The sequence below is a fragment of the Penaeus vannamei genome, chromosome 33 (genome assembly GCF_042767895.1).
Source record: "Penaeus vannamei isolate JL-2024 chromosome 33, ASM4276789v1, whole genome shotgun sequence".
Lineage (NCBI taxonomy): Eukaryota > Metazoa > Arthropoda > Malacostraca > Decapoda > Penaeidae > Penaeus > Penaeus vannamei.
This window is the reverse complement of record NC_091581.1, coordinates 5,831,919-5,856,918: the sequence shown is the minus strand read 5'-3', so window position 1 is coordinate 5,856,918 and position 25,000 is coordinate 5,831,919. Positions and strand designations below refer to the sequence as shown.

Below are 25,000 nucleotides of genomic sequence, written 5' to 3'. Positions count from 1 at the left end.
ACTGAGTTGATAATTTTTGGATGATCATATATACATGTGCACTTCTCTTAGAGATGCCTGTTTATCATGATGAGTGAAATTTTTCTGTGCATACTAGTACCCCAATTAAGAGCTCTTTAACCCATTGGATACTGATGCTTCACTGCCATCACATGGCCCAAAATACAGGCATTAGACTTACTTAAGCAGCCACTCTGCCAGGTGTGCGGGTTGTAGGCAGGGTGCACAGAAATACCTGTGTGCTATGCAATTTTTTTTTTTTTTTTTCTCTCTTTTTATGCATAAGCATTTTTAGCTTCTTTTTTTCCAATGTTTATATGCATCACGTGATATGCTTTGTCCAGATGGTAATAGACTGTTTTCCTTTCATAGACTCCATATCATCTCTAGGTAGTCCATTGTCCTGCACTGCTGGTCATGGTGGGCAGGAAAAGGATCCTGAACATGGAAATGGCATCCTTCCAAGAGTCGGCACTCTTCTGGTCATGACTCATGAATGGTTCATTCCATACTCATTTATTGATGGAAATAATGCAGAAGTGTCTCCCTAAATGACCTCTGAGTTTAATCACCCTCCAAGAGTTTTGTGCACTCATGGCGAGTCATTCCCATCACACCAGTCTTCAGCTGAAATTTTCATGATGGCAAGGTCTTGTCTGTCAGCCAAATTTTTGCGAGACAGCATGTTTACGTCACTTGCCCCTTAAGACAAATTTACCCCTAACATGATGATCTCATCATCCAGAGCACAGGGGTTAAGGAAACCATAGCCTTGGTAATTGCTCTACAGAAAAAATCAAACAAAATAAATGACAGACCCAGTGAAGGGAGTGAATTTGACTCAGAAAGTGGATGGTTAATTTTAAGACATGAAATTTTACCCAAGATACTTAGATTTGGTCCTTACATGGACTCTTCTAATTCTGCTTGGAATGTTGCAAAGCATGAAGTGGAGGCTAATCCTTATATTATAGTAATGGTAGTTGAAGTAGACTTACTCTGGGATGTTGGGAGAGGTATCCCATGATCTGACTGAACAGTGCTGTGCTCCTTGTGTTTATAATTGACTGTTCTCATCTCAAGGTCTTTATTTAATTTGTTTGATGCCCTGCATCATTTATACATGGATGAGTTTTCCACAGGTTTGTGTACTTGCAAATTTTGAGGGTATCTTCATAGAATTACTTGAAAAGCCTTATTATTAATCTGTGCCTCTGCACCCCATCTGGGGAAATCTTATCTAATTTTTAATTTTATAGACTTACTATTTCATCCCATTTATAGGCCATTCATCTGGGATGTTTCAATGGAAAATCCTTATAGGGTATTTTGTGTACATGTAAAAAGGGAGAAAATAATGTATACATTTAAGATATTGAAGACAGTTTAGGCAGATATAATGCCCCTATGGCTCTCTTCAGTTGCCAGGCAGAAGGCAGCATGAGATTGGGATTGATTTTCCACATATTTACCAGATTTAAAGCACTCATACAAGTAAAAGGCAGTGTTTGGGTACTTCAAATACCAAAATCCATGAGCTTCCAGTGGTGCACCTTAGATAGATTCAGACAGACAGACTCACTCACTCTCACTCACACTTATTCTCTCCCTCACTCACTTACAAAGACACACATCCTTCAGTTGCCAGGCAGAAGGCAGCCTGTGATTGGGATAAATTTTCCACAAATTTACCTGATTTTAAGCATTCAGAAAAAAGGCAGTGTTTTGGTATTTAAATTGCTAGAATCTATGAGCTTCCAGGGGCTTTAACCTCCAGTGAGGCACCTTAGAGAGAGAAGAGAGAGAGAGAAAGTGACTGACTGATTGATGGATACACACACACACACACACACACACACACACACACACACACACACACACACACACACACTCACTCACTCACTCACTCACTCACTCACTCACTCACTCACTCACTCACTCACTCACTCACTCACTCACTCACTCACTCACTCACTCACTCACTGACGCGTTCACACACTCACTCACTCACGGGTTCACACCCACACTCACTCATGCGTTCACACCCACACTCACTCACGCGTTCACACCCACACTCACTCACACATTTACACCCACACTCACTCATGCACACTCACTCACTCACTCACTCACTCTTACACACACTGATTATTCATATATAGGTACTTATATGAGTTTAGAAGAATATACATTATTTTATTTTTTATGAATTTCTGTAGAAGCATAATTTTTCAAGTTTAGGAATATCTGTGTTACTATTTTAGAGGGTATCAATATGCATACTGTACTGCAACATTTATTGTTCTTTCTATTATTATAATGTAAGCTGAATTATTGTTTCATTATTTTATTCATCACTATAGAAGTTAACCTTATTCTCCAGACAATCTCGCTGAGCAACGTGAACCTTAACTTTGTCCAGATGCTCCAAGATATTGCCCAGGAAGCTAACTTTGTTGTCACATATGTTGACATTGAGGAATTGTCTGTCTCAGGTAAGATCTGTGTATTGATAAAAAGCAAATGACTGAAATAGTTTGGCAGAAAAAGTCTAAGGTGGCATGTTTGAATAAAAATTGGGCTCATGATTATATTGGGTAGTTGTATACATTTCTATTTTTTATAGTAATCATTTGATTTTACTCCATGTTATGTAGGCCAGCATCAGTGTTTGGTTCAGCTGTCAACTCTGCCAGTTGCCGTGTGCTATGGCACGGGAGCCAATGTGAAGGAGGCACAGTCTGCTGCTGCTCACAACGCCCTGGAATACCTAAGGATTATGACCAATAAGTAAACTTTGTGTTAGGGAGAAGGGGGTCATTTGATGGAAGGTACAAGTATGGAGGGAGCCTTTTTTAAATTTCACGACAAGAAGTAAAACCCGGTGTTGAGTATTCCCTTGTACAATCAGTGACTCACCAGTTGTGGACTCGAGCTGGAGTGACTGTGGTAACTGGTGGAGAATTCAACACCCTGTAGAATATTTACCTAACCCCCCCAAAAAAAACAGAGAAAAAATTGCATCACAGATGTGTTGCAAACCAAAAAAATGAAAAAAGTCTTTCTGGAAAGGATGACAAAAAAAGTTGCCCTTGGGTTTTCAGGAGGTAACGAAAAAAAATTAGGAACTCGGACCAGAATGAAGCAAGATGTCTGTGGTACCTGTGGTCAACATGCAGGAATTGGTAATTCAGGCAAAGGGAGAGGTATGTACAGGTCGTCTCTGTACCAAAGATCATGGCGTTGTGAATGTAATGGAATATCGGCTAAATAGAGGTCATTCTTTTGAATGACTCAGACTCATTAAAGTCAATTTAATTTAATTTCCTTAATGCTGTAGTACATAACCTCTTATATTGGATATTGAAGGTACATTGCTGTTTGTGCCTTTAGCCATTTACAAGGTTGCCATTATCTCCTCTCCCTGCCTGACTCAAAAATATCATTTTGACCCCACAGATATCCTGGTCTGAGTTTGCTCTCGTTGTGTGCATCTGCTATACTTTGCATAGAAATAGTGAAGTGTTACAGAAGAGCACACGCTGGCTGACTTGGCCTCCATGTTGCAGGTTATGTGAATGGTGTAAAGGTAGTCAAAATAGTACCTGACATTCTTACCTCTAGTACAATTATTGTAGGCCATTTGTTGTTTCAGAAAATTAGGTTTGCGTATCGAAGGACACCGCACCATCAGTGCAAAGATGGAGTAAAAGTCAACCAGTGCGTGGCCTCCTGACATTAAATGTACCGTAGTCATGGTCCAGGTCCAGGTGTAGGTGTCAGTTGTGGAGTACGTTGCCAGGGTGGACTCTGGGTAGACATTCATCACCACTTACCATTTCCACAATTATCTGCTCTTATTGTCTTTTAGTAAAAAATAAGAAAAAAATAAAATGAAAAAACAACAGGATGAAAAATCAGCATGTAATTTGAAATGTGCAAATATGCTCTGTTTAATTACAGCATAGTTGTGCATGTCAGTAGGTATTAAGCTTCATTAAGATGTTCCAACCCTTGCAAATTACTCCATTCTGCAACTTAATAATGCTTTACCCAATAAGCTGTTACGTACATTAATTCTCTTATCTAATGGGCATTCATTAATTAAATGCAAAGTATAGATACTGGATGATTGCTGGCTGTAGAGATGGGCCTCCTTGGGTCAAGAAAGGTCATCAGATGAATTGGCTTGCCAGTCATGTTTCAGAGGGAGTGATTACATGGAGCTATAGTGACACACTGTGCCAAGAAACTTATTGTTTTCACTGGTAAAACTAAAAAAGATCAAAATGTTTTAAGTAGAACAATTATGTTCAGCAGTTATATCTGAGAAGGGAACCTACATATGATCTGAGCATGCATTCCCCATCAATTATTTTAAATGAACCCAAGGATGGCTAAAGCCCACACAATGATAGTCAGTGAGGTTGAACTTTTTTGTTACTCCGAAGCTGATGTTAACGTGGTGTGGGCTAGGGACAGAAGCCCATTGTACGCATGAGATAGCACTCAGGAAGATGAACAAAGTCACAGTCATATCTTGAAAAAAAAGTATTAATAATAATTCCAATCCAAATTTGCAGTAACTGAACACAGGAATCACTGCTCTCTTGTATTCAGTTAGAGCAAGCAAATTTGGAGCTGTGTACATGTCATCTGTCTGTGTGCTGTTGGTTTTTGTTCACCAGCAGCCTATGTGGTCTCTACCAAGTCAGGTCGTTGCATTGCTTTCTGAGCAGAGATAACAGTTTTACAAGTAGAAGAAATGAGTTCTGTTAGAGAGACATGTGTTCCAGTTTTGTATGACCAATAGATAAGCAAAATCCACCTGTCATGTTAATCTGCTGGCAAGACTGGTCTAATGTAGTGTAGTTTTTTGTACTAGGTCAAGGAAAAGTTGATATGTTGAATTTGAAGTTTGAAAGGGTGTCACCTTGTACAGTGGATGTAGAAATGCCAAATGATTGCTCATCATGTGAACTTAATTAGCAATGCTGTTTGTAAATGCTTCATGAGGCCTGAGGGTTCATGGTATGCTGGACGTCAAAGATTTTCTTTGCATTATAATTTACAAGTAAGGACAAGTTCTCAAGAAGGAATGAGTATGTGCTTATAATTCCTTGGAATGGATTGGCTGTAGATGATCTGATGGTGACCACATGGTGCTGTTGGTATTTTCAGAAACTGTATCACTCCAAACAACTGGTAAGTTCTGAAGACAGAACTCCCAAGGATAGTGTCACCTCTGTTTGGGTGTTACACATGTTTTGAGTAACTGGTCTTTTCAATCCAGTTTTTAAGAGATTGTGCAGCTCAAATAGTTCTTGTCTATTGTCATTATTGTGTAAGAAAAATTTCTTAGTATCATGGAATGCATGGAACTCATTCAAGCATGTTGTAATTTTCAATGAGTTCAGTATGTCCCTGATATTAGAGAATTGCCATTTTTGTGAAAATATCTAAATCTCTTTATAATGTATTGCAAGTGCTATTTGAGAAGATACAACTTACTGTTAGGAACCATCAGAATCTGGATTTCATAAGGGCACACACAACCTTTTTTTATAAATATATATTTTGTTTTTGTTCATTATTATTATTTTTTATTTATTTAATTTTTTCATGGTATAAAGACAGTTCTACTACATCAGTGTTGTTTCCACAGTGACTTACTTGTTTAGGGACTGACTTCTGCAAAATACTCGAGAATGTGTATTTGCATGTTTTTGCGCACTGTATGCATGTATTTTTCTTGAATAAATTGCAGCACTCAGTCCCTACATGTGACTATGGCTGTAACTTACACAATGTGGTATTTGCATCAAGCCCTATGTGTACAATCTCCAGTTCATGTTAAAGTTAAAAAAAAAAAAAAAAATGAAAAAAGAAGAAAAAAAACGAATAATGTAATGAGTTGAATATTACAAGTCCAAACTTAGTTAACAGGACACATAGATATAGTATAACTTGGAAAAAAAATATGAAGCTTTTTGTCTATTTCTCATCCCTCCCCACCTAACTAATTATAAGTTGAATATTATCTATGTGATCTGCTAACAATTTCTATTTATTATGTTCTACAGTTATGCACTAAGTGAATTCAGACAAATTGAGCTTTGCCTTTTATTTACCTTTGACAAGTTAATTGTTTCTTATTTCCAGAAAGATTGAGAAAGACGAGGACAAGGCTCTTTAATTTCTCATCAGAACGAAATGAATTTGAAATATTTTTTTCTTCACTTAATTTCAATTAATCTGTTTTATGGTTTTAATAATTATAATAAATTACAATTATTATTATTATTGATGATTGATGATTATTTTTATTATGTAGATATATATTTTCTTTACTGCTGCTACTGTTTATGAAGTATAGGATCACTCAAGAGTCCTATTATCTCCTTATTTAGAATTGCAGATTTGAAGCTACTCCATAGAACTACTTTTTGTTTCACTATATGTAATAGTACTTTTATTTCATTTGTTGACCACTTCTGTATACAAGATAGGCAATTAACATTTTAGTAGGTAGAAAATGCTGAAGTGGTGAGCATTAGCAGAAAAAGAAAAAAAAAAATTTTTTTTGCTATGGACATGCAAATTTTGATTTAAGAATTTGAACTTCCCACAGCAACTGTTGTATGTTGCAAACACTAGATCATGTATTGTTCTTACAATATACCCTCCCAATACCTTGCTTATCGTGGGAGGGCTTAGGAGACAGACTGAGGCCCAAGGAAGGGGATCACCCCTACCTGTGGCACTGTTACATTATTCCTCCCAGAGGCCAGAGGAGGTTTAGCTTCTGTAGACATGACATCCCCCATGAAGTTTGTATTTATATTGGTGGAATATGACCTTAGATGTCTAGCACATTTATTTTAACCATTAACCATTATATTGGTGGATTGTCTGACCATATCAAACCCTTCTTTGTCAATGTCAGAAATGTTGGCATTTGGCCACCCAGCCAAACATTGTCGCTCCACCGCCTGCTGAGCAACCTGGTCATGGCCGTTCAAATTCCTCTGCTCAGGCATGTGCAGGTGCCAGTTGTGGAGCCCCCCATAATGTATTTTATAAGAGTTGCCCTGCCTATAAGCTCAAATATGAGGTAGTAGTCCTCAGATTCAACCAAGCCCTAACTCTACATGAGGCCAGACAAGAAGCACGATGAGGTTTCTCTCTCTCAACTTGTTCTAAAACAGTCCTTTACTCTGCTCCCCCACCATCTACACAAGATGTTTTTGCTTCTCCCCAGTATCTCTTCTTTATATCCTAAACCATCCTACCTCTGCTCACCCTATCCCCCAATCAACATTGTTTTACAGTCTAAATCTAGATACTCCAGTCTCTACCACTTCCCCAAGACCTACCCCTCCTCGTCACATTATTTGGTGCACCAAGCAACCTAAACATTCCACTCCACCCTGTCTTACACATTCCTCTTCTGCTCCTTATATATCTGTTTCCTCTTCTCCTCCTCACAAGAACTTTTGTTTCTCAGTCCTCTTCACCCAACTCCCCTCCAGAATCTCTTGAAGACATCCAAAACTTCCTAAAGATGACCCAAGGGAACACTCTGCTCCTTAATCCACCTCCCAATCAATCTGTTCCTACTCCTGCATTTAAAGCATTTGCAGATATCCTTCCTTCCTCCTATGTTCCCTCCACCCCCCTTACTCCTACACCCTCCCAACATACCCCACCTCCTCTATTGCTCCTCCCTGAATACTCACATGAATCCCCTCTATCACAACAGTGTCCTTCTCCAGACATTCTTCCTGATACTTCACCACCTTCCCCAGTCCCCATTTCTCATCCTCCGTATTCTACTTCTCCAGCAGCCACCACTGTTTTCCTTGAACAATGTCCCTGTTCCTTCCCCAGTCACAGATACAATGCAATTCACTCAAGTCATTCTACCTCATTTACTAACCTCTTTTCCTTTTTTGCTACCATACTTTCCTATACCACTTATTTTTGACATCATCTGAATTGTCCTCCCGACAGGACTTCATTTCATACCACCCCCATCTTCTTCCCGCCCTCATCCTTGTGCTGCTTCCACCTCAGCAAATCTTTTGAGAACTCGATTTGGGCTAGCCAAGTGGAATCAATTCTTTGTGATTCCCTCTACAGCCCCTTACTCTGTCAATACCCTTCTCTTTCAACAATGTCTCTAAAAACAAGTAGGCAGAGTTTCCTTTCATAGTCATTCAGATCTAAACACATTGTCTGCTACATCTGAATCCCAAGCTCGTGCACTATCTACCCTGAACCCCCCAATCCCATGCTTGTTGTCATGGGGGGATTAGGAGACAGGGACTGAGCCCTATGTAGGGGATCACCACTGCCTTGGACTTCAGCCCTCTCCTCAACTCATTTTGCATGGTCTTTTCTTCTCCTTTCCTTTTCCTTCTCTTCTTCATTCATTCCTCTTTCCACATCCTAGTGTGAGAGCCATGCTGAAAGGATGAAAGTCTGGCTGTGTCAGTCCTGAACACCCTTTTTACTCAGTTTGCTATTTCCTCTTTACCCTTTTCACTACCATACTAACCAACAGCTGTGTACAACCTTTATCTAACATATTATGTCCTAATTGTTAACTCATTTGTAACCTTTTTGCTACAATACTTATAATTCTGTATGACCTTTTCTTACCTGTGGGCTTCACCCTCAAGCCTGACCGTATTGTTATATTTTGTACGCCGCTAATGACCTTAGATGTTGATGTGGCAGAAATTTTTCAATAAATAAATAAATATCTACCCAGACTGACCTTACTGGCAAACCTGTTCCTGCCAAACCTCACTCCGTTCTTAATACATGTATTGGAACTGTTTTTGTATCCCCAACTAATTGTCATATCTATAACAAGATTGGTCAGTATGTGAAATTGACCTATTTACCTGCCTTGTTGATTATGGTGCAGTGGCAGTATAGTCCTACATTATTTATCCCAGAGGCCAGTAAGTCTTATACCAATTGTTTAGCTTCCATAGACATGCCTTCCTTGGGTGTCATACATATGTGACACCTGGAAAAATAAACATTGCTGGCTATCCCACCGGTGTGACACTAGATCGGAGCTTGCACTCTAATTTTGTGGCCTGTGGCGGGTGGTGCAGGGCTGGTTCCTGGACTGGCCAGCATGATTTTGATACTGCCCGGAAACCGAAATGTACTGTCGCTAGTGGGTTAAATTGGTGGTGCCTTACCCTGTCCAACTGTATTGACCCCTCCCTTGTCAATGGCAGAAATGTTGACATTTTGGCCACCCAGCCAAACACTTAGTCCACAGCCTGCTTCCCTCTATGTGCCCAACCAGGACATGACCATTCAAATTGCTCAGTCACATACTTGTGCCAATGGTGATGGCTCCCATTATGTAATTTATAGGAACTGCCAAGCCTATAAACTCGAATATGAGGTAGCAGTTCTCAGATTTAAACTAGGCCTCACTCTACGAGAGGCCAGACAGGAAGCATATTGACAAAGTTTTCCCCCTTTACTTATTCCAAAACTGTCCTTTGCTCTGCTCCCCTTGTATCTCAAGATGTCTCAGTGTGTCCTTCTGTATCTCTTCCCTGTACTCCCAACCACTCAAATTCCTTTTCCACTCTAAATCCAGATCAGTCTCAATCACTACTCCTCACTGTATCTCACACTAGGCAATCTAAATGTTCCACTACATCACCTACCACATCCTCTCCTACACCCACCTCTTCCTCTGCTCCTCAGACACCTCCTTCCCCAGTCCCTGCATCTCATACCCTGTATTTTTCTATTTCAACAGCCATCTCTATCCTTATTTCTTTTATTGTTTTATAATACCTCTTTTGCCAATTTTCTGTAAACGTTTTTATTGCTTCCCCAGCCACAGATGCACTTCACATTTCATCCAATTTTCCATGCCTTTAGACCTTTCCTATACTAATTTGCAATTTACTTGCTTTGCACCCCTTCTTTACCTTTTTTTCCTTTCATACTCTAACACTATCTTTGACATCTAACCCTGTCTTCTACCTCCTACCTCTTCCCTTGCTCCTTGGCCATGTCTCCTCTTCTCCTTGTAAGAAAACCTTCATTCTCAGACCTCCCCTACCCAACTTCTCTCCAGAAACTGATGAACATCAAAAACTTTGAAGATTCCTCTCCCTCTCCTGCCCTCCAATCTCTCTTATTACATTCAAAGTGACTGCAGATATCCATCCTCCTCCTCATGTTCTCCCTACTCCGCTTCTCTCTGCTTCACTTCTTCCCTCACATCCTCCTCTTCACCATTCATTATCCCTTCTACTTCCTCCTGGATGCTCATGTGCCTCCCTTTTGTCCTTCCCTCGAGATCCTCTTCCTGACATTCCTGATATTCCAACTCCTTCTTCTAGTCCCTTGCCTACCTCCTCTGTTGCTTCTACTACTCCAACACTTATTTCTACCATTATTACCCATTAATTGCTTCAAAATGGTTCCTCTTTCAATCCTACACGTTCTGTTGAACCATCACCGCTTTACTACAGCCAGTACCTCTGCTTTTCCTCACTCGTCCTTTCTCTCCAGCATGGACATCCTTATGAATCCCCACCTTTTCCGTTGACAACTTGTTCTCCTTCTTTTGATGCTTAGATACCCTCATTTTGATCTAATTGCACATCCCCCTTTTATTAATCTCTGCATTACCTTTTGTAGTGCTCTACAACCTTAGACATCACACAAACTTTGTTTAATCATCAACTCATATTTACCCTTTATGCCTTAGTACTTAAACATCAAAGGTCTTATAGCACTATGATAAACACATTTGTCTTAACCATTATATAAATCCATTTTACATGCATAAAGTAATAAAATTGACAAAGGTGAGCAGCTACCTGAAACTTGTGCTCTAATGATAAGCACTTCCAAAATTTGAACACATGTACCATTTTGTGGTCTTTACATAAAACACATGTTCAAATATTTAGTTTTGTATTAGAAAAATTTGCATACATTTAAATAGTAAGAAGAGCCCTCTTGACTGCACGATCTTTCTTCTTTCTCTTTTTCCTGGATGTCTGTACATTTTCTAATGCCTCAGCAAACATTTGTGTCTCGGAGCGTTCCTCAATGCGATCTTTCATGTGACGTAACCCAGCAGCATTAAAGCCAATCATGTCCTGTAAAACAGAGGAGTGCTGAGAAATGTGTAAATATGCTAAACTTCTATTCTAAAAACCAGTATGCTGGAGCCAGCATATTAATTTCAAGTTCACTATTTGATAGTGTTGAAAAGATAAGTGGTGATCATGCACAGTATCACAAATCTGATGTCACTTGAAGTATTCACAATTTATGGAGAGGGTTATTTATCAAAAACTCTCATAAACTTTAATGCCTAAACAAAAACACATTTTCTTTTATTATAGAATAATTAATTAAAATAAATATGCAAGATGTAATAATTATTAAATTATCTACCAGTTTACCAAACAATAAAAAAAAAGGAAAACTGAGAATACTAATACAAAGTACTAACTGAGAATAGTAAAAATATTATAGGGTTTGGAAGTAGTGTGCGTATTAACTATATGCCAATTGAAGTTTCACACAACCAGGTGCTGTAACCAATCAGCCACTCAAGGGAAATTATTTATTGAAACTTTTCTGCCATGTCAACATCTAGGGTCATTAGCAATGCATATAAAATATAGCAATAGGACAAGGCTTGGGAGCAAAGCCTGAGGTAAGGAAAGGTCATTATATAAAGTATTGAGACAAAAGTTTAAAAATTAGTTAACAATTAGGACAAAATAAATTAGATGTCAAAGGTTGTAGAGCACTGTTGGTTAGTATAACACTGAAAAGGATACAAAGATAGAAAACATAGTAAGAAGGCTGTTCAAGACTGACAAAGCCAGTCTTTCATCCTTTCAGCAGAAGAGAAGGAAAAGGAAATGAGATAAAAAACACCATGCAAAATTAGTTGAGATGAGGGCTGAGGTTCAAGGCAGGGGTGGTCCCCCACATTGGGCCTCAGTTCTGTCTCCTGTTTATGAAAATCTACATACAGAGTTGGTACAGAAAGACAAACTCTTCATCTCAACCTTTGACATCTAACATATTTTTTCCAAATCATTAATTAATATTTTGCCTTTTTGCCACAATACTTTCCTATTGCTATATTCTGTATATACCACTAATGATCTTAGATGTGGACGCGGTAGAAAATTTTCAGTAAATAAATATACTCAACTCAAACTCAGAAAAAGAAAAGGTTTAACTATAGTAATACAGTGCATCTATTCAATGAAAAATGCAAATTACTTTACACTTTCAAAGATTAAATAATAAAATATACATATTTGAAGCTAAGCTCATCTCACTCACCAGTTTACCAAACAATAACAAACATTTGGCAGCCTATAACACAAACTACTAACTGAGAATAGTAAAAATATTATAGGGTTTGGAAGGACTTTCTACCAAAGTCAAACATTCCACCTTCTATCATTCTCACACATTTCCTTGCTCATTTCTCTAGTCACTCCTCTAGCACTCATATCTATACTGACGGGTCTAATTCCAACTCTGGTGCTGGTTTTGCTGTAGTCTTTCCCTCTCAGACATACAGCTTTCCTCTTTCACCTGAATCAAGCGTCTTTACAACAGAACTATATGCTATCCTCTTTGCTCTACAATGCATATCTTCCATCTCTTCCTCATCCTTCACCATCTTCACTGACTCATGTAAATCAATATCATTCATACAATCCATACACCCTACCAATCCTATAGCCCATAAAATACACGACCAGCTATTCTATCTGTCTACACGACAGAAAACAGTGAATTTTTGCTGGATACCCAGCCATGTCGGGATTCCCAGCAATGAAAAAGCAGATAACTTAGCACGATCTGCTGCCCTGCCCACGAGTCACCAACCCCGTTTTTCACACTTTCCAGCCACCGACTAATACCCTCACTTCAAAACTTTTCCTTACAATCGATGGCAATCCTTCTGGTCACGTCTGTGCACCAACAAACTCCAAACCATAAAACCCTTAATTTCCCCTTGGTCACCTCCATACCATCAAAACAGACGATGGGAAACTGCCCTTGCCCCCTACGAATAGGCCACACCAGAATCACTCACTCATACCTCATGTCACATCCCTCTAACCTACCTCTATGCCCTACATGCAATGTCCTTCTCTCTGTCCCACATATCCTAATATCCTGTCCTCGCTTTACCGAAGCCCGTATCCTTACTTTTCCTCACATATCCCATCTTCCCCGACCCCCCAACCTGTCAGACATCCTTACAGAATCCCCCACCTTTTTTATTGATAATTTATTCTCCTTCCTCAGACGCATAAATATCCTTCATTTGATCTAATCACCCATCGTCCTTAACCCTTCCTCTTCTCATCAATACCTATCCTACTCCCATCTACCATCTCCTCCTACTCCTTTAAATACTATACTATCATACAATAAATGACCGTCGAAACTTAACATTTTAATTGTAATAAAGAATTTAAAAACCCTCCCAACACAATACAATACCATAGTGCTATATGACCTTTGATGTCTAGCACATTTATTTTCTTGTCATTATTACTTACTTGGAAGGACTTTTTTTGTTTTTATGACAACTGAACATCATATCTACTGTGTGCCTCCATGGACCCTAAATGTATGGTGCATTGCAATGTACAAATAAGAGCCCTAAGCTCATATTTGACTAAAGAAAAAATATAATAAAATAAATACATAAATATCATAAGTACAATTTGCAATAGCAAAAGATGTACTTGATTAAACCACACAAACCTTAAACTCCTTGATCCTCTTGGGTAGAAGCTTAGCCAGAGACCTCACCAGTGGAGCTGCCTTTGGGGAGGAGAGGAGCTGAGGTAGGTTGATCCTCACAGCCAACACCAGTATCCTGCTGGCTAATTCAATATCCCAATTGTTCTCCAAAAGGCCCTTAATAACCACCATCAACTCCAAGATGTTGTCTAGTGGCAGCATGATAACAGCCTCTTCCAGCTCACTACAAGGAAAAAGGAATTGTTGTTAACAATAAACAGTGAGATGTAATGCAAAACTAATTGATAAATTTAAAATTGCTTGTAGTATAATCTTAACTTTGTGAGATACATAGAGAAAATAAAATCAAGAACAGAAAATGCTACGTATTTAAGGTATCTGTACGCTTACTAGCAGTTGATCATAATTGTCAGTTATAATATTTTTAAGGGAAAATAGTAACACATGCACAGAGAGAGAGAGAGTCAAAATTGGAAAAGGTGTTTTGATCACACTAGATTAAGGATGAGTCTATCCCAAGATAACATCAAAATGTGTGAAATTTTCTGGATTTTATCTGCTTTTTGAGATACTGTCACAGTTGAAAACGATAAAAAAAAAGGATAAAAATCGACCTCAGGGATCTCACTAAGGTCTAAATAATGGGGTGTACATTTCATCAAAACTGGCAAAAGAAAAGAAAAAGAAGAGAAAAAAAAAACAGATGGTCTCCTTAAGCTGCTTAATAATTACCTTTTTACATCTTGAGCAGTATTTAAAATATATGATTTCAGTTAAAAAAAAAATAATAATAATAAATCATTACCCTTGAAAGATGTAGCATAGTATATAGGGCTGCTTGTTGCAGAATGTTCACTATGTGTACTATCATTGATTGCATTGATATTTAGTCTTAAAAACTTGTAACTTTCAATTACATTAAATTGTTTTGACTTAACCAATAAAATAAGTATCACAATCCTTAAATATATCTACAGATGGTTTCACATGGGTTCACCATATATATCACAGTCTGTGGCTTATCATGTTAGAATTATACTGGTATTAGGGTATAAAATTACACATACCATTTATATTTTTAGCCTTATTAAAAGATGCATTTTTCCATAAAAAAGCATTTAGAAATTACACTTCAGCTAATGCATACAAATCACTGATGCCCATGCCAACATGGGCATCAAAAGGGATATCCAAAGAGATATGGCTAGAAAGTTGAGCTAGAGTGAGTTTTAATCCACATACCAAAAATATACATGTGCTCCTCATAATATTACAGTAATACAATACAACATATAAACATGATGCTGGGGTTATTAAAGACAAAGTATGCTTATGGCTCTGAACATTTCAGCATACTTCTTTCCAAAGGAAAATGGTCCATTTTAGTAGTAAATGCCCCTACAATGAAATATATTCAAAAGTCCAAGAATATGAAATTAAGCATCTCAACATCTTTATGGTCAGTAGCTGAGTTTGCAATAGCAAAGTTTCTTTAAAATCAATAGCATGAGAGGTTAACATAGAAGAACACATCTCCCTTTGCGCATGAAGCTATCATTAAGATGTGGTACTATCGAAGGTCAACACCTTTAAATAAGACATGCTTCGTTAACCAAGTCAAAGAATGTGAAGGAAAGAGGGAAAAAACTTACCTTGATTTGATCTTTCTAAGGACTTCCAAGACAAATCGAAGGGGGTCAGCAGTATTATAAACATACGTCATGAGTTGGTGAGGCGTGGCAGTGGGGCCTGCCTCCACCTGCTCTCTATAGATCTCCAATGCCTCTCTTATGGAATCAACCTGGCAAGTGTCAAATTCAGAGGGAAATGAGTGAGAGCAGTAAAAAAGGTTTAAAAGACAAGCATTCATGAAATTCTTAATCACCATTCAAAAATTACATGAAAATTTCCTAAAACAAGAATGATATACAGACAAGAACAAAAAGAAGAAATTGATTTCCCTTCATAAATCAGATCAACTTTTCTCAAGTTCCCTTTGATAAGAATGGTAGACTTACTGCTCTCTCAGTCTCCTGTGTGGTGGTAGAAGGACGGACTGCTTGGGCTCCATCTTCTCCAGCAATAGCAGGTCTCTGTGATGCCAACATCCCACTCTCTTCCTCATCCTTCAGGCGTTCTTCTTCACGCTCATCTTCAAGTACTAATGGCTCCTGTGTGCGCTGCCATAGGCGGATAGAGCGGTCCTGGCCACAGGTGGCCACCCAGGCCCCCTTAGGGCACACTGACAGGCACCTGAAATATGAATATTGCTTGAATACATTGCTCTTTATGTTTTATTTATGCAAGGTATAATTACAATTCTACACACATACGCGCATGCACACACGCACGCACACTCACACACTCACTCACACTCACTCCTCTCTTTCTCTCTCTCAGTATCTTCTATGAATATATAACAAATAAAAGCTATCCAAAGGAAACTTACCGAATGATGCCAACGTGTCCTTGCAGCGTGATGATCCTCTGAAAATTATCTGCATCCCACTGCTTGAGTGTGCCATCGTGACCACATGAGAAGAACATATGTGTATTCGATATGAACTGGAGGTCTGTCACCCCTCCCTGGTGGGCATTCTTCAGCAGTCTGTGAAAATTGAGTACTGTACTACTATCTACAAGGAATGATATATCAAAGTATGCCTTGGTGAAGGAAAACTACATGTTTCTGATAATCAATTCATCCAAAGATTACGAAGAAAATCAAAAAAATAAATTCTGATGATTCTTGTACATTTATATTAGAATTTATAAACATAGAATAGCATTCAAATTGATACTCCATTTCTTTTCATAGAAAGCTTCAACTTGCATACACAAAAAATCTGCACATTCCCAATCTCTTTACACAGAACAATGCTCACTTCCTCATGTCTCCAAAATCTGTTCCATATATGCGAAGGCTTGAATCTTTACTGCCTGTAACTATCAATGTTGCATCTGTGGAAAAGTCCATGCAAGTTGAAGGGAGGGACTTGCCATACAGTTCATGGTACAACTGCAAAAGTGGAAGAACATGCAACACATTAAATGATGGAAATGTTTTACTGTATTTCTTGTCTCATGTATGGAGTGTTTTTCAGATGATATGGAAAAACTCAATAATAATGTTGAATATTAGCCTACAAAGGATTTGGTCAAAAACTAAAACCAGTGATATATATCATGAATTTGAAAATACATGTAAATCTGTCAAGACTCATAACCTTACATTAAAAGTGACTATACACCTAATAATTAAATCAGTTGAAATTTGACAACTCAGATACATAATGATCTGCTTCATTTATGCAGTCAATCCTAATCATAAGGGATAATATCACATCAGTGAATCTTACAAGAGAAAAGGTAAAACAAATTAGTATAAATGACAGCCACATATAGTTAAATAATTTCATGATATGTACTGAAAAAAGAAAAAGAAAAAACTAAGAAGAAAAACATAGCAACCTTCAAAGTATCACTATAATAAAGTGTTTCTTTGTTGTCAAGTGTTGCAACTGCTATGTAAAAACCATCACTGGCACACCGCACTGAAGTAACTTGATCTGCAACCTGAAAAGAAATACAAAATCATATATGAACATTGTTTCAAAATAATTAGTCACTTGTTCTCAAAAATAAAAGAACAATATCTTGTCTTGGTCTGGGAAAGGATTTCTCAAATCAGAATTTCTGTTCCATTAATCGCTATATTATATAACAAAAATATAAATCCACTTTACACAGTTACCATATGAACCATTTCCTCAAAGATAAACATGCAGGCAAAGAATGACTTACTTTGAGAGCCCGTTTGTCTTGAATGAAGCTCAGTCTCCTTGCTTGAGATTCACTTTCATCCTTAACTAATTCAAATTTCCAGAATTTGACCATTTTGTCACTGCCACCAGATAAAAATCCTCTCTGAAAAGTATACATTTAAAAATACAAGTCAATTACAAAAGACACATTTTAGTCAAGGAATTGCATATATCCAATAATCAAAATGTAAATATGATAAAACCACCTTAACAAGACTTAATCAAACTATGACAGGAACACATACATGTTTTTTTCTTTCAAATTTACAGATATTATAATTTGCATAAATTCTCTGTTTATATATATATATATATATATATATATATATATATATATATATATATATATAATCTTTATTATGTCATATAAGAAGACAAACAATATTTTTGTGCAATAGTAAGTACACTAATTGCAATATAAGTTGACAAACGTTTACACATGTTGAAAACTATGAATGATTAATAAAACTATGGTCATTAGCTAGAACTTAAAAGGTACCATCTCAGACATCTGCCCTTTAGTGTTGCTACAATAAGTTTAGGTGTACATGTATAATGTACTTATACTGTGCAACTTGTACATTACTTTCATATGTGCCTAGTGCAATACCAAGAGCTAACATGTTTATTCAGTAACAATATTAACCCTCTGAAAATAGCCTAGGGTTCCACAGCCTGTACACATCTAAAGGAGCAAAAAAGTAGTGCTAATCTGCTTTTCTTTCTTGGTTGTAAAAATGTAAAAAAGGCAATATCATATAAAAAATATGACTAAAAATATGCAAAAAAATAGTACTCTTTGGTTTATGTGTACCTTTCAAACATACATATACATACATAAATATATATTTCACATATATTTATATATATATTCATATACATCTATATATATATCTATATATACACACATATTCATACTACAACTTGCATAATAAAACTTTTCTAAAGCTTAAATCACTAACCCCATCATGAGTGAGGGCCAGAGCCCAAACTCCTGTGTCTGTTTCATTCTCTGCTGGTTCATGAGCGACAATATCTTCAAGCATTTTCGCTGATCCCAGGTCAAACAGCTGCAGCCGACCAGAGCGCGTTCCAATGAGGGCATGGCGGTCACCAGGGACAACGATCACCGAAAGCGCATAGTCACACGGTATTGTAGCTATGGCCTGCTTCTCCGACCTTCAAGAGCATGGAAAGAAAAGGTATAGATGAGGGAGTCAGAAATAAAAGCAAAAGGGAAAACACAAACATCACTTTTACAATCTGATAAAAACATTTCAAATTTCAAAAAAGCAAAATTTATCTTATCAAGATTATTAACAATTCCAACTAAATTATACAACTGGCAAGATAGACAGATATCTCAACTAAAAAAGGTATATTACCTATGCCACACTTTTAAAGATTCACCGCTGGCTGTGATAATCTGGTCGCTGATTGAATTGAAGGCCACAGCGCGTATTTCTGTTCTGTGGCCTGGTAACTGCAGCTGACAAATCTAGAATAAAAAAAAGATATAGAAAAATTAAATAAAGAGAAACTGAAATAAAAAGGCAGAATTCTAAACCTCTACAATGAACTTTATTTTTTCAAATATCTTTTATCTACTTTTCAGTTAGCAGAATCAAAGAGCTCAAGCATGGATATTTCCATTCAAGTAGTACTATTGCTGGCAGCTGATCTCAGCAATTTCCTCATGCCATATTACTTATCTGGTAATCGAGTGGACCATAATGTATAACATCCATAAGCCCTAGCTTTTTTCCCATAACTTTTTTTTCTTCACTCATATCAGCTGTTTGTCTTTGGCACACTCCCTTCGAAGCAGCCAGAAACTTGCGGCAGTATCTTGTGGTGGTTGTTGTTTTAGCTTACTATTGTCACTTTTAATGAGATCTTCAACAGCTAGATTCTCAGACAAATTCACTTTGAAAGATTTGCCATATCTATAAACCAGTTTTCATGTTCTAAATGTATAACATGTAAGATGAAGTTTTCAAACACAAGCTACTCAAATTCCATATACACATTTGTAAACAAATAATTGGCAATGGTGCTCTACAAAAATATATTGTTTATTTCTGTTTATTACATCTGATAAAATAATGATCTGGCTTGAGAATCTTCATTCTGGCATTCCCTTTTTTAATTGCAAAAGAAACTATCATTTTCTTCCCATCTTTTTACATTTTTATCAAAAATCATAAATATTTCTATTTTGTAGCTTCAATATCAGTCATCTTGATGAGACTTGAAGCATAATAACATTACATGGTCAAACTTTTGGTGTGAGAACCAGTGGTGAATAATTGTAAGCCAGGAAGTGACAAATTCATCTCTCTGTACTGTCAAATTATGGCTTACACTTACTTTTGTACAAAGAATATATGTCAATAATTATCCTTAATCAACTTAATATCATTATTTAATTCTTTTTATGATAATCATTAATGAGAATGTCAATACTGTAAACTACTTTTTTCAAGGTTACTTTCATTACCATATACTGCTACTGTCAACATAATCATTCCAATTTTCATGGAGATTAATACTAAAATCCTTAATCATTAGCTTACCACTTCTTGATCCTTCCTTTCATCTGACTTGTTCTTATCTGCCTTAGCATCAACTGAAGTACCAAATATTGCCAAACTGTTATCTAGGTGAAGGGCCAGAACCTTCACACTTCCATATCTATCTGAGGAAACGTCAACACCATACAATTTGTTCTGCGCTTTCACAGCTGGCAACTTCCCAATCTCGTCCCCTAGTTGCGGAGCTTCATTTTCTATCATGGCAGTTCCAGCTTCTCTGTTGTGTAAAGAAACAAGAATGTTATGTTATATTTAAATAATTCAAAAACAGACATAAAACTGCAATTCTTTGAAAAGCCAACATGAAAAAATTTCCAATAAAACTTATAATGCAAAGAGAGAGAGAGAAAGAGAGAGAAAGAGAGTGAGAGTGAGTGAGTGAGTGAGTGAGTGAGTGAGTGAGTGAGTGAGAGAGAGAGAGAAAGAAAGAGAGAGAGAGAGAGAGAGAGAGAGACAAAGACAGAGAGAGAGAGCGAGAGAGAGAGACAGAGAGAGAGAGAGAGAGAAGGAGGGACAGAGAGCGAGGGAGAGAGAGCGAGAAAGAGAGAGGGAGAGAGAGCGAGAGAGAGAGAGAGAGAGAGAGAGAGAGAGAGAGAGAGAGAGAGAGAGAGAGAGAGAGAGAGAGAGAGAGAGAGAGAGAGAGAGAGAGAGAGAGAGAGAGAGAGAGAGAGGGGGGGGGGGGGGATGACTTGCACAACAAACCTTGCTCTCTTCCTAGCCTTCTTGAGCCTGCTTGCCACCTTGGCACTGACCTCCTCTTCCGACAGAACATGGAATAGATCCACAACTGCAGATTTGCCATAGCAAGCCACAATATGGCCATCTGTCTGCAGTCCACATACACGGTCTCCTCTGGACCTAAGTATGCTTCCTAATCTTGTGATCTCTAAATTACTCTGTTGTATAGTCAAAATTGAAAAAACATAAGCCTAAATGATTATACCCAGCTGATATATCCTTCAACATTATGTATCCATAAATTCAATTACTACTTATAGGATAAAATAAAAGAAAAATACAAAAAAAGGGAAAGTGGAAGCAAGACATGAAAAAAAAGCTTACTTACAGCATCATCTTCTTCAGTGTCATCCTCCTGTCCCTTAATTTCCCCCTCTGTGTCAATGCGGAACATTTTTGAAGGAGGCTCAAGAGATTTCCCATCGCGGTCATCAACTTCAAAAGAACAAAGTGTACAAACAAATATAGACCTTTACAGTTCATATGGCTACTTCATTGTTTCATTATTAAAACAGATAGTAGCAATACCTCACTTTAGCAATGAAGTGTAATTCCTAACAAATTCTATTTGTGGCATATTTTCTAATAACACTGTAGTTATATAACAATCCAAGATTAATGCAATAAATGTTAGCTCTTCACTATTGAATCAGTAACTCATACCTGCCATTTCTTCGGGATCCTTAAACCTCAGAGACCAGACACGGAGCTCTGCATCACTACTTCCAGATATCAATCTTGTATCATTTTTCAGTAATACAAAATCCCAAACCTTCAGAAAAAAATACCAAGACAACATTTTGTATTAAATTCTAAATTTAGTGACTTGTTTCTACAATCTATCTGCATGAATGTATATACATAACATATACAAAAAGATACATGTTCTTAATTTCACATATATATCTCATAACTCTTTCCTTAACTTTTCTATTTTCCTCCTATTACTAACAAAGTACTCTATCAATTTATGGGCTGTCTTACCTCTGCACGGTGTCCAGTCAGTGTCCTAAAACAATGGTTAGTGTCTAGATCCCAGAACTTGATGAAGGAGTCCCTGCATGAAGATACAACTATGCTGCGGTCTTTAAGGAAGCGTAAGCGAGTGATCTTGCCCTGGTGCCCTTTCAGTCGTACGATTCCCCTCTCTGATACCTATTCAATATAAAGATGCAGATGTGATTATTTATTTTCTTGTTTAGATTTAGTGGTTTCCTTGGCAAACTTTTTTTTCCCACAGATATACTAGTAAATGTGAAGGACATACCATCACAAATAAAACAGAAGTCAATAAGTACTAATGCTTTAATACAGGCCTACTATTCACTGATACTCACAACATCCCAGACAACAATCTCTCCATCTTGGCTTCCAGATGCAACTCGCATGCCTTGATCATCCCAGGCAAGTGTTGTAACTGCTCCTCTGTGACCTGAAGACATCATTATGTTGTAAGAATTCTATAAGCTCACAGCACAATCAATATTTGTCTGACTGAATTAACTGAATATAAGTAGCAGTCACATAGCAGTAAAAAAAAAATTATGAGACAAATTACCAGCAAACTTGAGTGATGTTCCAGTCCTGATATCAAATAAGACAACAGATCCATCTGAGTATCCAACTGCAAGATGCGTGTTGTCAAGAGAGCCAGGTGCTGGGGGGCGTACCTCCAATGACGTGACTTGCCCTTCAATACCTGCACTCAGTGTCAAGACCTGTAAAAATTGAAAAGCTTTATTAAAATTCTCTGGACTTCATTTCTTGACAGCATCTCTAACCTGATTCTAAAATGGCATTTTTCTTATAATCATTTAAATCATGCACTGAAAGAGAACTGATCTTGTTCTGACCCACCTTGGATGATCTTTTACAATCCCAAATGAGCACAAATTCACATGCAGGTGCAGCAACATATCTTCCTGTCTGACTGTACTTGGTGACAAAGCGCACGCAGCGTTCTGTTCCAACCAAACCAAATGCAGACCCAGGAACATAACGAAGATATTGTGTTGTCAAACCCATTGTATATTAATCTTGGTTGCAACTATACCTGTTGGAGAAAATGCTTATTGGTAAAAAAATAATCAATCAACTTTAACCTAATTACCCTTAAATATGCAAGCCTGTTTGTAAATGTTAACTTTGCAAAAGATTGTAGATTCATCCCTGAAGAGCACACTAATATAATCAATTGCAAAATCAATACATGCCCTCTACACCTTTTCATGATTTGTGTATGTCATATACTTAAACCTACATCTTACCCTATGTTAGGGTGGGCAACTCTATTTTTGCATGGTCATCATTTTCAGATTAATCCAATAACTTTTGCAATTCCTGCAAAGAAGAAAGCTCCATCAGGAGTACGATTACACAGTCAGATAGTAAAATCTATGTCATTTTCTAATGATACCTCATACTTTCTTATCTATAATATTTTGTATTACTGCTGGTAATTTTTTACAGTACGGATGCACTCATCAGGGGCTAGGCTCCCAACTCAATATCACAGGATATATTCTACAATCAAATTGCCTTCAGGGAGGGTTGATGGGGGGGCTCTGGCCCACCAATACCTTGTTTTCACCTCAATATGTTAGATAATTGGTACAGTTTACTGAAAGTAACAACGCCAAGTGGACAACGCCATCTTACTGAGTATAAGAAATAGAATAGTAAACAACATAATTTAATCCATTTACGATGGGTGTCCCATATATGAGACACCCGGGAAAATAAACATTGCTGGGTGTTCCGCCAGTGTGACATTGGATTGGAGCTTATGCTCCCATTCTATCGCGGACCATGGCCTACGTGAGCAGATTCCAGGCCAACCTTGCACGCCGATTTTAGAGCCAATTGGAAACTATCATTGTCAGCTTCAAAATATACCTGCGTTAGTGGGTTAAGCTGCAATGGCCTCATATTTACTGGTAAATATAAGGCCTGTGCATCTTAAGATTACTTATATCCTACTCTATTTCTTCCGCTCTATAAGATGGCAGTATCCATTTTCCTCTATCTACGAGCGTCGCAGTCTTCAACCTCTACCTCAGTAACAATTACCAGATAATCCTTGGGAGCACTGAGTGAACTTGGGCTATGAGTGGCAATTTTCACAGTCTTTCTCCTTTATAAGTGATGTTACCCTTCGTGTCTACAGATTATTTCTTATACTGACAATTACAACTTTATGTCCTCTAAAACATTACTGCTACTGTTACCTTGTGCCATACAATACTGGAAATGCACACCTTATATCATGAAGAATCCACTGATATCAAACCTGATAGGGTTTAAGACACAGACTGGTGCTACAAAATTGCCATTGCAATACCAAACTTCACATGTGATTGTCTGCACAGTAACTGCTCTAAACTGGACTGTACGAAGTGAAACTGTGGTCTCTGCACATCTCAGACCATAAAGTGGCAGCATCATTGCAGCATTGATTTCCGGATTGTCCATGCTTTTTGTTACTGCCATTACTAGAAATAGCTGATGGTGCTGTTGCCACTTGTTTATCCCTATTTCTTCGCTGATATATACTAATAATATAACATTCACTCTTAAATTTAGGTTTGCAAATATGTTCATGGTCATCTCGAGAACAGTTTTATTCCTTGAGCCTCAAATTAAACCTTTTCGGATCTATGATAATCAATACTTACTCAACTGTGAATTCCTCGAAATCTCATATCTCTGAACGTTCTAGTTTTTTCTTCCTTTTAGAAATATATTGTTCTATGTGCTTTCTTCCCGAACGTCTACCGAATGCGGCACGAATAACATGTGTTTAGTGTTTACATCTACGAGAAGCTATTTCAGGGTTGTATTCTTTATTTATAATCGACTTTATTACTTTATCATTATCAAATGAATGATGTATGTTAAACTCAACTTATTTATTTGAGTCTAAATAATGTTTTATACTTATTTTGACTCCAATTAATGATAAAATTATAACATAAGTATATATAAAATGTCTCATACAGCACATGTATATAGACTTCCCTCGTACTAGAT

At 37.4% G+C, this 25,000-nt stretch overlaps 2 protein-coding genes across 5 annotated transcripts in view; one reads left to right on the top strand and one right to left on the bottom strand.

The window, feature by feature from the left end:
- Positions 1 to 6,113, top strand: part of loqs (loquacious) — a 35,424-nt gene extending 29,311 nt beyond the window's left edge. For all 3 annotated transcript variants that reach the window (XM_027369703.2, XM_027369702.2, XM_027369701.2), the window contains 2 exons: positions 2,384 to 2,495; positions 2,658 to 6,113. In XM_027369703.2, the coding sequence (XP_027225504.1) occupies positions 2,384 to 2,495; positions 2,658 to 2,794 (249 nt within the window). In that variant the 3' untranslated portion in view covers positions 2,795 to 6,113. The remainder of the gene's footprint in view (positions 1 to 2,383; positions 2,496 to 2,657) is intronic.
- Positions 6,114 to 10,954: 4,841 nt separating this feature from the next.
- On the bottom strand, positions 10,955 to 24,787 carry LOC113817648 (WD repeat-containing protein 3). Of its 2 annotated transcripts, XM_027369705.2 has the most exons (20): positions 24,646 to 24,784; positions 23,239 to 23,311; positions 22,829 to 23,024; positions 22,530 to 22,689; positions 22,309 to 22,403; positions 21,956 to 22,126; positions 21,635 to 21,743; positions 21,300 to 21,406; positions 20,936 to 21,129; positions 20,216 to 20,450; positions 19,025 to 19,137; positions 18,602 to 18,818; positions 17,620 to 17,742; positions 17,287 to 17,391; positions 16,701 to 16,834; positions 16,265 to 16,423; positions 15,834 to 16,068; positions 15,468 to 15,616; positions 13,816 to 14,038; positions 10,955 to 11,159 (listed from the first exon to the last, which is right to left on the bottom strand). In XM_027369705.2, the coding sequence occupies exons 3-20, from the start codon at positions 22,994 to 22,996 to the stop codon at positions 10,995 to 10,997; spliced, it is 2,862 nt and encodes a 953-aa protein (XP_027225506.2). In that variant the 5' UTR covers positions 22,997 to 23,024; positions 23,239 to 23,311; positions 24,646 to 24,784; the 3' UTR covers positions 10,955 to 10,994. The 2 variants fall into 2 exon arrangements, with proteins under 2 accessions (XP_027225506.2, XP_027225505.2); XM_027369704.2 differs by lacking the exon at positions 23,239 to 23,311 and having other exon boundaries at positions 24,646 to 24,787.
- Between the last annotated feature and the right edge of the window lie 213 nt (positions 24,788 to 25,000).

Excerpts from the sequence above, each read along its gene's own strand:
- LOC113817648 (XM_027369704.2), bottom strand. The coding sequence starts at position 22,996 with ATGGGTTTGACAACACAATATCTTCGTTATGTTCCTGGGTCTGCATTT. Across the intron at positions 21,744-21,955 it reads TGACTGGACACCGTGCAGAG|GTTTGGGATTTTGTATTACT; the intron begins GTAAGACAGCCC and ends TTTTTTCTGAAG. Across the intron at positions 17,392-17,619 it reads AAGACAAACGGGCTCTCAAA|GTTGCAGATCAAGTTACTTC; the intron begins GTAAGTCATTCT and ends ATTTCTTTTCAG.